The 15,900-nt window shown below is 34.4% G+C and overlaps 3 protein-coding genes across 6 annotated transcripts in view; 1 reads left to right on the top strand and 2 right to left on the bottom strand.

Annotated features, from left to right (window-relative positions):
* Positions 1-590: 590 nt before the first annotated feature.
* On the bottom strand, positions 591-4,112 carry LOC148155049 (uncharacterized). Of its 4 annotated transcripts, none has more exons than XM_088014241.1 (7): positions 3,943-4,112; positions 2,762-2,927; positions 2,630-2,648; positions 2,405-2,427; positions 2,057-2,167; positions 1,865-1,984; positions 591-1,782 (listed from the first exon to the last, which is right to left on the bottom strand). In XM_088014241.1, the coding sequence occupies exons 2-7, from the start codon at positions 2,921-2,923 to the stop codon at positions 1,753-1,755; spliced, it is 465 nt and encodes a 154-aa protein (XP_087870367.1). In that variant the 5' UTR covers positions 2,924-2,927; positions 3,943-4,112; the 3' UTR covers positions 591-1,752. The 4 variants fall into 4 exon arrangements, with proteins under 4 accessions (XP_087870367.1, XP_087870366.1, XP_087870364.1 ...); XM_088014240.1 differs by having other exon boundaries at positions 2,405-2,461; positions 2,556-2,648; positions 3,943-4,103; XM_088014238.1 differs by lacking the exon at positions 3,943-4,112 and having other exon boundaries at positions 2,405-2,461; positions 2,556-2,648; positions 2,762-2,959.
* A 109-nt stretch (positions 4,113-4,221) lies between these two features.
* LOC148155048 (uncharacterized) overlaps positions 4,222-15,900 on the top strand; it is a 14,142-nt gene continuing 2,463 nt past the window's right edge. The window contains exons 1-3 of the mRNA XM_088014242.1: positions 4,222-4,240; positions 10,562-10,638; positions 12,390-12,580. Of these exons, the coding sequence (XP_087870368.1) occupies positions 12,404-12,580 (177 nt within the window). The 5' untranslated portion in view covers positions 4,222-4,240; positions 10,562-10,638; positions 12,390-12,403. The remainder of the gene's footprint in view (positions 4,241-10,561; positions 10,639-12,389; positions 12,581-15,900) is intronic.
* On the bottom strand, positions 7,539-10,330 carry LOC106922510 (uncharacterized). The gene is made up of 7 exons (XM_014994987.2): positions 10,208-10,330; positions 9,961-10,126; positions 9,711-9,803; positions 9,556-9,612; positions 9,222-9,323; positions 9,011-9,139; positions 7,539-8,921 (listed from the first exon to the last, which is right to left on the bottom strand). The coding sequence occupies exons 1-7, from the start codon at positions 10,237-10,239 to the stop codon at positions 8,892-8,894; spliced, it is 609 nt and encodes a 202-aa protein (XP_014850473.2). The 5' UTR covers positions 10,240-10,330; the 3' UTR covers positions 7,539-8,891.

Here is a 15,900-nt window from a genome sequence, read left to right as displayed (position 1 = left end):
CCATCTAATGGTTTTCCGTTGTTGAGTTGTATGACATTCGAAAAATGATTAAAATAAATATATGAATTATATATTAACATATTTGATAATGCATTTGCACAATTTTCTTATGTTCGAGAAATTAACAATTTGAGTAAGGAACACAATATGATCAAACGTAACTGAGTTTCATTCAGTACAAAACTTAGTAAAGATAAATTAATTTGAAGGCTATAAGGGGCTTCTGGGGAAAAAGAGTTTAGTTTTTATTTATGGTTAAGAATAATTTCTATGACAAAAATTTTTAGTGGTCAACGTTCTAACGTCAGCAGGGTAGTTTCCTTCTTTTCACCCTTTGCAGATCTGCCCCTCTATAAACAAATACAATGTCTTTTTTCAGTTGAACAAATGACAGTAATTTATTTTAGATATCAATAAATGTAACTAATGCCTATTGGTAGCATGTCGCCAATACATCAAATATTTTTATATCCTTATTTCTCTTTTTATGTTCAGTAAGAAGACAAACCATTAACAAACCACCAACATTCAGAGATGAGTTGATAAAAGTGACAAGATGATTTACAAACATGATATGAACAAGCAAACACTCAAGGTTTTAAAAAGTTTTAATAGTTAATAGAGTTCAGTATTTATTCATTTATTTTACCACAGTTAAGTGAGAATTATTTATTTTGAACATGATAGAAGTATAAAATCACACACATGAACAAGGAATGAAAAAGACACATATTTTCATACAATAATAATCTTAACATGTTTGAAATGAAGTAAGAGACTCATGAACTCCTACCTCATAAACTCATAACATATTTTCAGATGGACCCTCATTGTTACATCAAATAATAAAAAATAAACATAGGTTAATTAATTTTCCATTTTATCTGGGTTTACATGTCTAAACATCCACACACACACGCACACATGCATGCACGCACACACACACACACACACACACACACACATGCGTTAGCCTCAATTTACATATACACATTTTGCTGTCACCCATTTTTCTATATGTTGTGAAAATGACCTCCTTATATTTGCTTTTACATTTTATTAAATTTTGACTTTAACTCCTCATTTAACTTGTTCCATAATTTTACTCCATGAATTGAAATACAAAAGCTCTTTCTTGTTGTGCGTAAACTACGAATCCTTAAGTTTGAGTCAGTTATATCCCCCGTCTCTTTCATTAAACATGCTCTGTATGAGCTCAGGTCGCCGTTTATTTGACGCCTTAAACAAAGTTTGAGATCTTCCACCAGATCTTCACATTTAAGATTCTAGATTTTAAGAAAAACGGTTTTGTGCTCATTATTACCAACATTATGGATGATTCTAACGGCTCGTTTCTGTAGGATACTCAGTGGTTGTAAAGAGCTTTTGTAATTAATTCACCACACCTCTGAACAATATGTTAAATATGGCAAAGTCAGAGAATTATAAAAAATACGAAGTGATTTATTATTCAGAATACGTCGAGCTTTATTCAGGACTGATATGCTTCTACAAATCTTCAGCTTTAAAACATAAAATTACCCACATCCAAAATGAAGCTTCTGTCTAAACTTTGTTAGAAGAAATAGATTTTTTGTCAGTGATGTATTGGAAAACATCTTATCTCTATGTTCTTTTAAACAGAACTTCCTGCTATTTGCCTTTGAGCAATAAAACAAAGAAAGTTTAAGGCAGCAGAATAAAAATGTACACAGGAGTTGATTATTCCTGGTTCTGCTCTGTGTGAATCATTCAGTTCTCCTGCTTCAGCAGTATGATGGGCTGCAGAGCAAAACAAAGCAAATTAATGACTGAGCATGTTCTGTTATATGTTGAGTAGAAGTTTATAAGAAAACACACATACCAAGGTGTTGAAATGTTCTCTGCACACAGCTTTACTCAGCCAGTAGATCAAGAAGAGCGACATCATACATTCAAACACCAGCAGAGTTATGATGAGGCCAATTATTCCCTTTTCAAACTTCTAACACAAAGGAGAGAGTAGAAATACTTAGAGTCCTGCAAAACAACATTTGACTGAATTAACCATACTTACTATGTCATCTTTCCAAGGAAACTCAATTATAACAAAGAAGAACACAAAGAAACCAAAAGCCACCAGGGACCAGAAGAAGCTGATGATGTTCAGGGAGAATGACAGCTTGGTCTGGAAAGTGGAATAAAGCTGAGTTAACATGCAAATAATTCCAAAACAATATGAATCATAAGCTGAAAGGTTTTGGGTTATTAGAACAAACCAGATCACAATATTATCATTTAGAGATATACATTTAATATTCTGAAACAAACTGAAGATCTGCCAATAAAATTAGCTTTTGCTTGTTTTAGAGGAACTCCTTCAATCTTTTATGCTTTCCTTAAAATCCCAGAATGTGGGACTTACCACATGCATGTTTGGATATTTCCCTGCAGCAAAGGACAGCAACCCAGAGATCAAGAACTAACAAAGCAAAACATTATATTAACTGGGTAAAATTAAAACTGCATCACATAAACAGAATGGTTTAATTTGTGATCATTTCAAATGTTTATACCAGAAAACCTGGAGCACTGAAGCCGATCAAGACTGTGTCTGAGGAAATCAATCCAAGAATGAAAATATACACACCAGCAATTGCTTGGGCTGCCTAATTTAAAAACAAAGGAGACATTAAAGGGCATACAGAAAAAAACAGCTGATGATTTTAAAGAAAAGATCATGGCTATGATTTAATCTACAGCATAAGTCAGTGAAACTCACCCCCAGAGGTTTTGGCTTTCCTCGAACAACAAACACCTTGAAGTTGTCCCTGAACACACAGTGGAAGTTCTCCGGCATCAGCTGACCCTCCCGAATGTTCTTCAGGCTTCCGATTGGGATGGTGATGGTCATTGACTCGTTGCAAATGAACGTCTTCCTCATTTTCCTGTAAAGCCATAACATGTTAACACAGCTCATGTTGCTGATAGCGATCAGTTAATGCTCTGTAAAATTGGAGGGACTGTGGTGGAACAGGGGCAAAGCAAAAAAACTCCAAAACATTATTTTTGAAAAAACAACAACAACAACAACAACAACAACAACAACAACAACAACAACAACAACAACAACAACAAAAACATTTGAAGGTTTCTTAACTTGAAAGTGAAAATTCGCCTTCTGGCTTGAAAATGCAATTAAAGTCAACAAGATTGTTTTGGGTTTAACTCAGAAACTAAAGAGACAATTGTCTAAACATTTTGTTTTTTTCAGTTCTGATAGCTCATTAATCTTGAAATGTGAGTTTTAACTTAATACTAGAATTTAAACCAAGTAATTATTTTACAATATGCAAGAAAAAAAACTGCCCTCACCGAGTTAAAGGAGCACATTATTATTTTTTAATCATTATTATTATTTTTACTTGCATTACAAGTTAAAATAACTACTTATTTTACATTAGAATAATTTTAATTTTTGTTCCAATTTCCATGAACAAAAATTCTGATCTGATTAATTTTATGTAACATCAAAATCAATTCTGCTCAAATACATTTAACATGAAAAGGACTTTATCCTCAAGCTTTGCAAAATGATGGTTGCATTAAAGTGAACATTTGCTTTAATAACACACAAGAGTCAGATCAATGTAACACAATTCCTTCTCACTCATGATGCAACACAGGATATAAAAACCTGCTTCTAAACACTGGAAACACTTCCGCATTTTTCTTCTTTCAATTTTTTTAAGTGCTAAACTAAAAACTCTTGTTTATTCAACTCTTGGAAGTTTGACAAAATTAATAAAAAGCTAACACGACTTACTAGTGTAAGTTTATCTTTCACTAATGCACATATTTAGATAAAAAATAAGAATTTGCAAGATTTATTTGACTTATAGAGTAGAAGATAGTAGACACAACTAAATGTGGATAAAATGTTTTCATTAAAGCCAGCTTTACCTTTCTGTTCTTCTTTTGCTTGATTTCAACTTGAACTGTGAAGCTTTCTCTCACTTGGCTGATGAGGAAATGTTAAAAACCAATGATCTTCTCTTGCTAACTATAACCTCAGGGGGGAAAAAAACAACACACAGAGCTGCTTTTGACCAAATTAAGTAGTTTTGCAGAGATGAGTGTCACATTGAGGAAGTTAAAGTGGGTAATGACCTCATGTGTGTTTTAGGGAAATAAAAATGGTGAGAAGATCAGAATCTTGCTGAGACAGAGAGTGAAATAGATACAGATCAAAGGAAACACGGTAAGAATGTTTTAAATATATTTTTTAATTAGAAATATATTGAATAATCTTGTAGTACAGGCAGGAGAAGTTTATGCGTTTCAATATTTTCTATTTTTATATTCATTTAAATATGAATACATTTATATTTATTTATACATTTATTTGCATGTTAAATTAGAAATCTGTTATCGTAGCATAATTTTCTAATCAAATATTCTTTCTGGTAAAAAAATAGTGTTTTACTTTTGTTGTTTGTGTCACACATTTGTTCGGCCTAAAAGCTAAATTAGGAATTTGGGGTTTTTTACAAATAATTTTTACAAATATACGAATGAAATACTGCGTCTCTCACAAGTTTTTTTTTATTTCTTGTTGGATTGTTTTGTCTTTGCTCTGTTATAGCACAATCTTTGTTGTAAAGTAACAAAAACAAGTAAAATTTTATATACCTTATAGTTATCCACTGTATTTCTATTTAAAACATTTTGAAAGAATTATGGACAAGCTTTTCTTTGAACTTAGATCATAAAACTTGACCTCTGCAAACTGTTGGCACCTCTCTGCTAATGGCCCACACTGGTCACTGGAATAACTTAAAACTGACAAAAGCAAAAACAAAATAAAAATTCTCTCAAAACTAAAAACTAAAAATCAAGTAGTTGCTTCTGAATTGTGGTTCAACAAAATTTAATTACCTAATGAAACAGGCCAGGAAAAAATGATTCTACCTGTAACTTCATGACTTCCAACAGCTTGACCTGTTTTGAATTTGTCTCCCTCTTGTGGTCATTTATGACTGTACACCTGGCTTCAGAGAGGCCTCTTTGGTAAGAACACGGAAGAAGCGCCACCCAAGGTAGGAAGTTTCTAAGTAGAAATTTGTGTCTAAAATGGTAGAGTGATCACCATGGATTTACAACCCACATCCCTCAAAAAACATTAAATGTTCTTTATCTCTGCGCCTAAGTTACTATTGTCCAATCTAAGAAAGGAAGTGTTTTAGATCAAGTAGAAAAATAAATAATTAAATAAATAACCAAAAACACTACAGACATACAGTAAATTTCTATGTCATTTAGTTATTTTGTAATTACGTTGTTTATTTGTATTGTTTTTCAAATTTTAACATTTAAAATACAAGAATGCGCAAGTAACTTTCTACTTTTGCTAATTTTTGACATAATTTTAAAAAACTAAATCAGGTGTTATGATCAAATAGTTACTCATTGCTTGAGCAGTCTCTTTCTAACATTTACTTTTCTATTCTTGAGTAATTTCTTGAGTGATACTTGAGTAATACGTTGTTGAAGTAACGCTACTTCTACTAAACTAGATTTTTGGCGCCTCTACCCCCATCTGTCTGTCTGACTTGGCAGGTTCATTGAAGCCACTGTGGTTTTTTTTGCTCTGAAAAGTGTTTTGGCTGTTTCTGTCTCTGTCTCTGTTTCTGTATCTTGATATATTTGAAAACATATAGTGACATTCAGAATGACCTAATAATGTTTTGCATACATCTATGTATTAATTGGATTGGCTTCATATTTACATATTTAATTTGATATAATTAGGGATAACATGTCCATCCATCCATTTTCTTTACACCCTTGTCCCTTAATGGGGACTGGAGAGGTGCTGGTGCCCATCTCCAGCTAACATTCTGGGCGAGAGGTGGGGTCACCCTGGACAGGTCGCCAGTCTGTCGCAGGGCAACACAGAGACACACAACCATGCACACACACACATAGGGGAAATTTAGAGAAATCATTTAACCTGACAGTCATGTTTTTGGATTGTGGGAGGAAGCCAGAGTACCCAGAGAGAACCCACGCATGCACAGGGAGAACATGTATACTCCATGCAGAAAGACTGCAGGCCAGGAATCAAACCCAGAACCTTCTTGCTGCAAGGCAACAGCTCTACCAACTGCGCCACTGTGCAGCCCCAGATAACATGTATACTCTTGTAAATCCTGACATCTAGCTTCGTAACACACTAATGAATTAATGTTATTTCATTGTAATGTCTAATGTCTCTGCACAGAAATTTCTACGAAGAAAACACACATATTAGCTGGAACATGGGCTTCTGAATCAGTGCATTTCTTTTCTCCTTCATGAAGTTCCTCCTTAAATCTTTTCTCTGTAAGAAGTAAAAATTAAACTTTCTCATCTTTTCCTCTTACATTAACATATTTTTCTTCATTTTCATCTAGTTTTTCACCTGCTGCTCTTTCAGTGGTCTTCTTCAAATGTGATCCTCCTGGTTTCTCTAAAATTGTTCCTCTTTCAGTTCTTGTCTTCTCTCTTTTGTCTTGCCTGCATTTTCTGCCACCAAACAAAGCTGATCTCTACTTTTAAATCCTTTTCTCTGCAGTTTGTGAGTCACATTTTCTTTTTAAATTGCTATTTTATAAAAAAAAAAAAACCTATGACAAAAAGATATCAGACATAATTTAGCACATTCACACAATCACTTTTTGTCATTGTAGCCTATTTATTTCCACAATCTGACAATAAGTGTGTAGCATAGTTTAACTGTGTGACCGCATTAATATGATATTGTTCTTATAAAGACATCGGTAAAGCAGGCCTAATTATTTTTTTCATATTTCAACAATTCTGTTGTGTTGTAAGAAAAGCCAGGGGAATTTGCTAAAGCTCATAAAAATTATGCTGTCTACAAGCCAATAAGGGACGTATTAAACTATGACTGTATGTCACCTTCAACAGACATTTAATTCATTGCAAACTTAGTTGGACTTTAACTTTGTGTATTAAAACATTACCTGGAGAACTTTGTGTGGCTCAGCTGCTCCAGTCTGCAGGGCTGCAGACAAACCGCCTCATTAATTTCAATGTGACTCAGCAGCGTGTGGGCAGAGACGTAACTGAGTTTCATTCAGTACAAAACTTAGTAAAGACAAATTAATTTGAAGGCTATAAGGGACTTCTGGGGAAAAAGAGTTTAGTTTTTATTTATGGTTAAGAATAATTTCTATGACAAAAATTTTTAGGGGTCAACGTTCTAACGTCAGCGGTGCAGTTTCCTTCTTTTCACCCTTTGCAGATCTGCCCCTCTATAAACAAATACAATGTCTTTTTTCAGTTGAACAAATGACAGTAATTTATTTTAAATATCAATAAATGTAACAAATGCCAATTGGTAGCATGTCGCCAATACATCAAATATTTTTATATCCTTATTTCTCTTTTTATGTTCAGTAAGAAGACAAACCATTAACAAACCACCAACATTCAGAGATGAGTTGATAAAAGTGACAAGATGATTTACAAACATGATATGAACAAGCAAACACTCAAGGTTTTAAAAAGTTTTAATAGTTAATAGAGTTCAGTATTTATTCATTTATTTTACCACAGTTAAATGAGAATTATTTATTTTGAACATGATAAAGTATAAAATCACACACATGAACAAGGAATGAAAAAGACACATATTTTCATACAATAATAATCGTAACATGTTTGAAATGAGGTAAGAGACTCATGAACTCCTACCTCATAAACTCATAACATATTTTCAGATGGACCCTCATTGTTACATCAAATAATAAAAAATAAACGTAGGTTAATTAATTTTCCATTTTATCTGGGTTTACATGTCTAAACATCCACACACACACACACACATGCATGCATGCACGCACACACACACACACACACACACACACACACACACACACACACACACACGCGTTAGCCTCAATTTACACATACACATTTTGCTGTCACCCATTTTTCTATATCTTGTGAAAATGGCCTCCTTATATTTGCTTTTACATTTTATTAAATTTTGACTTTAACTCCTCATTTAACTTGTTCCATAATTTTACACCATGAATTGAAATACAAAAGCTCTTTCTTGTTGTGCGTAAACTACGAATCCTTAAGTTTGAGTCAGTTATATCCCCCGTCTCTTTCATTAAACATGCTCTGTATGAGCTCAGGTCGCCGTTTATTTGACGCCTTAAACAAAGTTTGAGATCTTCCACCAGATCTTCACATTTAAGATTCTAGATTTTAAGAAAAACGGTTTTGTGCTCATTATTACCAACATTATGGATGATTCTAACGGCTCGTTTCTGTAGGATACTCAGTGGTTGTAAAGAGCTTTTGTAATTAATTCACCACACCTCTGAACAATATGTTAAATATGGCAAAGTCAGAGAATTATAAAAAATACGAAGTGATTTATTATTCAGAATGCGTCGAGCTTTATTCAGGACTGATATGCTTCTACAAATCTTCAGCTTTAAAACATAAAATTACCCACATCCAAAATGAAGCTTCTGTCTAAACTTTGCTAGAAGAAATATATCTTTGGTTAAACTGAAAACGACTTAGAGGAAGTGTAAAGTTGTTTGAGAGAAGCTGTGCTGACATCAGATGAAACAAAAGCTGTTCTAACACACGACCATCAAGACGAGTCCATGTATGGTGAACAAAAAGGAAACTTTACAGAAGCACGCTGTCTATAGCGTACTGTGATTATTAGCAGTGATGTATTGGAAAACATCTTATCTCTATGTTCTTTTAAACAGAACTTCCTGCTATTTGCCTTTGAGCAATAAAACAAAGAAAGTTTAAGGCAGCAGAATAAAAATGTACACAGGAGTTGATTATTCCTGGTTCTGCTCTGTGTGAATCATTCAGTTCTCCTGCTTCAGCAGTATGATGGGCTGCAGAGCAAAACAAAGCAAATTAATGACTGAGCATGTTCTCATATATATATAGAAGAAAAAACTAATGAAGAAAAAGACACACATACCAAAGTGTTGAAATGTTCTCTGCACACAGCTTTACTCAGCCAGTATATCAAGAAGAGCGACATCATACATTCAAACACCAGCAGAGTTATGATGAGACCAATTATTCCATGAGCTATCCTCAGATGATGCTAAATAATGTGGACAAAGAAATACTTAGAATCCCGGAGAGCAACGTTTGACACAATGAAACACGTTGATTTCACGCTGTACCTGGTCAAGTTGATAATGTGAATTAAACTCGCTCGCGCTCAAACCAAAAGCCACCAGGGACCAGAAGAAGCTGATGATGTTCAGGGAGAATGACAGCTTGGTCTGGAAAGTGGAATAAAGTTGAGTTAACATGCAAGTAACTCCAAAACAAGATGCATCATAAGCTGCAAAGTTTTACATGAAGTTAAACCACCACAACAATTAGAAACATTATATCAGTTGAATTGAAATGAATGCATTATTCTCATGGAAGCTGTGCCAAAAACAATCACTCTTTGTCTTTTCTTAGAGGAACTCCTTTTTATGATTTTTCATTATAATTCATCTGACTTACCACATGCATGTTTGGACATTTCCCTGCAGCAAAGGTCACCATGCCAGAGATCAAGAACTAACAAAACAAGACATCATATTAATTGGGTGGCAATATAGCCATATCAGATAAACAAAAATGGCTAAATATGTGGGCTTTTCAAATATTGTTTTTACCACAACACTTGGAATTGTGAAATTCAGGATCCCCATTGATGGCAAAATAAATCCAAGAGCGAAAATAAACACACCAGCAATTGCTTGAGCTGCCTAATGAAAAATAAGATAAGAAAAATAAATAAGTAAAGAGAACAAAGGAAAATCTGCAGATTCTTTCGAGAGACGAGCGCAACATCTGATGTTTTTTTTTTTAGAGAAAGGAATCATGGCTATGATTTAATCTACAGCATAAGTCAGTGAAACTCACCCCCAGAGGTTTTGGCTTTCCTCGAACAACAAACACCTTGAAGTTGTCCCTGAACACACAGTGGAAGTTCTCCGGCATCAGCTGACCCTCCCGAATGTTCTTCAGGCTTCCGATTGGGATGGTGATGATCATTGACTCGTTGCAAATGAACGTCTTCCTCATTTTCCTGTAAAGCCATAACATGTTAACACAGCTCATGTTGCTGATAGCGATCAGTTACTAAAGTTTTCACTGATGCCAGTGTCACCTTTCCGTTGTTCCTTTGCCTGTTTTAGACATGAAATTTGCAGCTTTGTCTCATTTGTCCGGAGAGGAAATGACCTCGAAAGTCTCTTCTCTCGCTGACTCTCCACCTTCATGCAACACCCACACCATCTCTCACAACCACATGAAGGTTTGCAACCAAACAGATTTAAACAAACATAAATACTTTTTAAAAGGTGAGACTGTTTGTGCAGAATGAGATTATTTCTGTAGAGTTCATCTTTTTCAGTAGGAGAAACATAAAAAAGTGCAGAGTTTGACTAAATGAAGCAGCTTTGCAGAGAGGAGTGTCAGGTTGAGGAAGTTAAAGTGGGTAATCACCTCATGTGTGTTTTAGGGAAGTAAAATAATGTCTGCAGAGTGACGCCTTGCTTGAGACAGAGAGCGAAATACAGTCTGCTCGAGTGAAACGCGGTAAGTTGTTTTAAATGGATGTTTTTTTCCTAATAAAACGGCTGAGAGATTTCTTGAACAATTTCATATTACAAGCAGTTTATGAGTGTAAAACATGTATCTTAGTTATTTGTTTGCATGTTTAATTACAAAGCTGTGTTGCAAATTTTGTAACGAAATATTGTAGCATTAACAAGTTTCTTTCTACTGGTTAGGAGTTGTTTTGCTATTGCAGTTTTTAGCACCGTTTTTTTTTTTATTATCAAAAATGAGCTAAACTAGTGTGTGAATTTTAAGCATTCTTCATAATTATCCTTTTAACCAAAGCCAACAATAATATAAATGTCTTCCTAGTTTAAATGTTGTAAGAACTCTGAATGCAAAGACTAAATTTTCTTAGGACTAACGACGTAAAAGAATTTGTCATATCAATTTGATTGATTGATTGATTGATTGATTGATTGATTGATTGATTGATTGATTGATTGATTGATTGATTGATATCAGCCTTATATAACAGAAAGTCACCATTATTATTCACAGTGGCTTTTTTCTAAAATCATACGCAGTCATTCTATGTTCTAGGAATATGTAAACTAGTCAAGTCTTTTTTCTTAAATCTATGTCGCGCTGCAGTGAACGACACAGGAACATCTCACTGAACCAGAAAATGTTTGAAAAGTTTGTTGATTTCAATATTTCATTTTGAACAGCGAAACTCTTATATAACATTGATTTATCAGAAAAAGAGTGATATTTATCATCCAGTTTCTCAATTAAAGAGTAAACAAAACATGAAGTTTCACATAGAAATGTTGGCCTACATCTACATTGCTATGTTTGGAGTCTTTCTACTTCTGGGATCCCATGGACAATAAAGCTGGTATTGGTACTCCTGACCGTCTTTCTGATGAATAAAATCAGTATCTTGAGAGGATTTGTTAGCAAAGTAAAGCATAAAGTCGTCTGAAAATTTCCGGCTGTGCTGATGTTAAACTTGATACGACACAGTGAGCGAAGAGCTGCGGATGACATGACTCTCCCTGACATCACTGATTCAAAGCATCAAGGATCCTGTAGATGTTTTTCACTCTTCTGACAGATTCTGGGACATTGTTTTCCTCATTAAGTCCAATATTTATTTGATCGCCATGGCTGTGGCACTTCTTTTTCTTTTCGTGTTTGGATCTGTGAACGTCAAGCTTCTTTAGCAGTGACATTTGTAGATTTGTCTTCTTGCGGAGGCTGTTGTCTCTCTGTCGAGTGTTAAGATTGTTAAGACACAGCATAACATTTCCACCTTTTAAATAATTGTTTTTTTTCTTTTGTGTAATATTAGTTACATTTTTCACTTTTCAGAAAACATAAACCTCAACATTAACATCACTAAATATACTAAATCGCTCAGTATTTTTTTTTAAATCTGTCCTAATATGTTTGATTATTTAATTGAATTTCTAATGTTCTATTTTACTGAAGTGAAGGTTTAGCCGCAGTTTTTCAGGCCAATCTAACAACATGTTGAAGTTGCAATTGTCTATTTAGGTACTTCTGGAGCAGAAGTACCTAAATAGAGAAATTGGAGGCACTGCGTGGCGTAGCGGTAGAGCGGACCGTTTTATTTACAGAGGCTTTGACGAGGCCGTCCTGGGCATCTTCCCCTTTGCCTTTCCTGTCTGGCAACTGTCAAAAAAGTATATATAAGAAAAAAAGAAACACAACTTTTAAAAACAGCACTGTATGTGTAGATAATTATGAGTTTATTTCTTTAGGTTAAAGAAGCACCATGGCCTCTGCTGATGTAGACATGGACATCCACGAGGAAGATGTGCCACTGCAAATGGGAAGGAGACAACCTCCTCCTCTGCCGAGTCAGATCCGATATTACCAGGCTTCAGAGATGCTGCCGGAAGAAAAAGGTCAACTGCACGACCTGCTACAGAAACAACCAGCTGTGTTGGGGGTAAGAGTGTGGAAAATGAGTTAAAAAAAAAAAAGTCTGCTCTTTTTAAATTATAATCACACAGAAACGCCTTATACAACCATAATCAACTCTGGCAAAATCTGGAAATTTGATAATGTACCATCAACCTCATACACATGGTTTTAAATAGACACTAAAGGTCACCAGCTTCACCTGTGATTTGTGCACTTCTAGTTATCTGGTGAGTATTTAAAAAATAGGAAATTTTTCTGGATTCATGATGGTCTTCTGCATGTCTCATCCACTGGCGTTGCAGGATTTTGAGCCGTCTGGAAAAGAGATATTTCAAAAGTTCTGTGGGAGAAAATAGTTAAACTTTATAAGAAAATTATATTAAAAAAAAGTAGAATTTTGATACTAAGCGATGGTGTAACAACAAATAATGTCATAATAGTCAATAATTTGATAGTTTTGTCAATTTAAAGGCAATAAAGCCAATGGCATAATAACTTCACAGTAATTGTGTTTTTTTTATCCAATTACATGAGAAACGGTACAGTTACTGTCTAGTATACACTAAGTAAACAAATTATTACTATTCTCAACATCTCAAACTATATAACATAGTTTATGATAATTATTTGAATTTTATTCCTCTATATATGGAATTATTCATGAAAACATTTAAGGAACTACACAATGTTCAAAATAAATTTCTGTAGAAAAATATTTAAAGATTATTTAAAGATTCTGTTCTGTAGTAATACAGTATATAAAGGCAATATATGTAGTTCATAGTAACAAAGTGAACATGCACTTGTTGAAAGCTTATGTTGACTATGAAAAATAATTAACCATTGTTATATGTGAACTGCAAAAAACAAAGATTTTCCATTTTACTCCCACATTGTCAGCTGAAGTAATTACATAAGCCTTTAGCTCAGCTTTTTAATGTAATAACTTGATACATTACTGGTATTGGTTCAAAATGACCTTGTTGGCAAAAGTATTATGTTATTGGTGGTTATTGCATTATTGGTTCCTATTAAAGGTTAGAATAAAAAAAATGGAAGTGAATTAGCTGCAACTGTCAGAAAAAAATCCCTGGATCTAAAAAAGGAAGAAAGCATAAATAACTTTAGGTGACAAGCAGGATTCTAAAGAAATAAGTCTAAATGGTATATTAAGGAGACGCTATGAAAATCGGCTGCATGGTCAGGAGAGGAAGAAGAAAGAACAAAAGCCGTAATTAACCAGCACCAAAACAGGCCTCAAAATTGTGAAAAGACCAAAATGTAACTTCATATCTCAAGTCATAAGTCTTTACTAAAGTGCAACCTTTACTGTACCGTAATATATTTAGGATGATTATTGATAGCTGGGGACATTTGAGCTACAAAAGCACAGAAATCTTAGTCTAAACTGACAGCAAGATGGGACGTACTTGGCAATTCCTGCAAAACAAAGAAGTCAAACAATGAGCAAACAAATGAAGGTTTTGTTGTCTGTCCGGCTCAACCTTCTAACGCCTGTTTCCATCAAAACAGTCTAAGAACTTTACCAGTTTTCCAAAAAGTCATCAAGTTGTCACTGATGTCAAAGCAGGCAGTACCAACAACTGCTTATGTATGTTTTTGATCAGGTTTTGATTGGTTGACAACTTACCATGAGCAAGAGAAAGGTTTTTATATCATAATTAATTTTCTCTAAAGTGAAGTGAACTTAGATCATTGAGCTCAGCAGTGAAATGAGTGTTACAAACACCCACAGTCTGACAGCCGATACGTCGCTTACCAGTAACAGCTGGAGGCTTAATTCTCCGACATGTCAGAAGGTCGTTTCTAGGACAACTACATGAGACGAGATCTTCAGATGCGGTATGAAGGCGAGCTCGTTAGGAGAAGCCTTCAGTCTAAGCTGCAGATCTGCTGCGCCTACTCAGAACCAAGACTTTGTTAAATAGTTCATCTGGCAGTCAACAGTGAGATCAAGATTTAGGCTGAGATAACATGGCGGAGAAAAAAGGAGCACAGAGATGTTTTTCTGTACTTCTGGGCAGCAGCAAGAGGAAGTTCTTGGGTTAGGTTATATTGAGTCTCATGTATGTGCAAAGGCTGAAGTTTCACACTTTATAGTCCGGCACTCCACAAGTGCACAACTGCATTTAACAAAAAAAGGAAGAAAAAATAACTTTTGTATTACACAATTCAGTGAATTTTATTTTTCCCCCTGAACTTAGCCCTTTCTGTTTGTTGCTCAGGGTGTGCTGGACTTCTTGTTTCTCACATAAAGGTATCACAGGATTGCAGTAAAAAAAACAAAAAAAAACCTGAACATCTTATATTAAACATCGTGCACACAAGAATTACTTCTACCCCCGTGTCTACAGAAAGATATATAGCTAAAACGAAACTACAACAAGAATCTACAATTTTATATCCATCAATTTTAAAATGTTAACTAAAAGTTGTTCATGTAACAAAGGTAAGAAAAAAAACTATTGGTGCCACAATGAAACTATGCGAGCTCAACTTGACTGCGGAGTTGTGAAACGCATTAAGATGATTTTTTTTTTCTTTTCTTTACTGCAGCAGCATATTCTCACACTGAAAACTTATTGAAATTATGGGGAAAGAAAAAAGGGATGTTTCGTTTGATAACATCAGCTTTGTCAGAATTAGTAGAAACCATCAACGTTCTCATAAAACAAACACAACTTGCCTACGTCTATCCCTTGTTCACCTGATAATTCAGCTAATTATCAGATGATAATGTTTGTTTTTTATCATTTCACATAATTTCTTTTAAATGCAGATGTTATTTTTGTATTTTTTTAATGTGAATTTTATTTTTTGCATGCCTGCTATTTTGAACATAATTTTAAAGATGCCGCTCAAACAAAAAAGTCTCATAATGAATTGTCATTTGATCATTCAAAATTAGCAATTTTTAGTTAATTGTTCAACTAAAACAATTACTTGATGGATCTTTAAGTAAAATCCAGTTGAATCTGTGTGTAATTTAATGCCAGGATAAATGAAGGCCTCAGAGAGCAGAGAACAAAAAGTATCATGAATAACCCAACAGACCAGTTAGAGATAAAGTTTTGGAGATCTTCAAAGCAAGGGTGAGTTAAAACACAGAATCTGAATGTTTTTTTTAATCTGTTCAAGGCCATTATCAGAAAACAGTGTGGCAGTCTTGTAAATCTACCAAAACATGACTGTCCACCTAAAGTGACAGGATGGGCAAGGAGAGCATTTATTGGGGAAGCAGCCAAGAGAAGCATAGTTACTCTGGAGGGGCTGCAGAGATCTACAGCTCAGCTGGAAAGAAAGAGATTATACATAAGAGAAAAG

Source organism: Poecilia mexicana, unplaced genomic scaffold (assembly GCF_051168715.1).
Source record: "Poecilia mexicana isolate PSO_F unplaced genomic scaffold, ASM5116871v1 scaffold_16, whole genome shotgun sequence".
NCBI lineage: Eukaryota > Metazoa > Chordata > Actinopteri > Cyprinodontiformes > Poeciliidae > Poecilia > Poecilia mexicana.
This window is presented reverse-complemented; position numbering and strand designations above follow the sequence as displayed.

Excerpts from the sequence above, each read along its gene's own strand:
- LOC148155049 (XM_088014238.1), bottom strand. The coding sequence starts at position 2,959 with ATGAGCTGTGTTAACATGTTATGGCTTTACAGGAAAATGAGGAAGACG. Across the intron at positions 2,649-2,761 it reads GAAAGCCAAAACCTCTGGGG|GCAGCCCAAGCAATTGCTGG; the intron begins GTGAGTTTCACT and ends TTTTTAAATTAG. Across the intron at positions 1,783-1,864 it reads GAGAACATTTCAACACCTTG|CCCATCATACTGCTGAAGCA; the intron begins GTATGTGTGTTT and ends TTTGCTCTGCAG.
- LOC106922510 (XM_014994987.2), bottom strand. The coding sequence starts at position 10,239 with ATGTCTAAAACAGGCAAAGGAACAACGGAAAG. Across the intron at positions 10,127-10,207 it reads GGCAAAGGAACAACGGAAAG|GAAAATGAGGAAGACGTTCA; the intron begins GTGACACTGGCA and ends ATGGCTTTACAG. Across the intron at positions 9,804-9,960 it reads GAAAGCCAAAACCTCTGGGG|GCAGCTCAAGCAATTGCTGG; the intron begins GTGAGTTTCACT and ends ATTTTTCATTAG.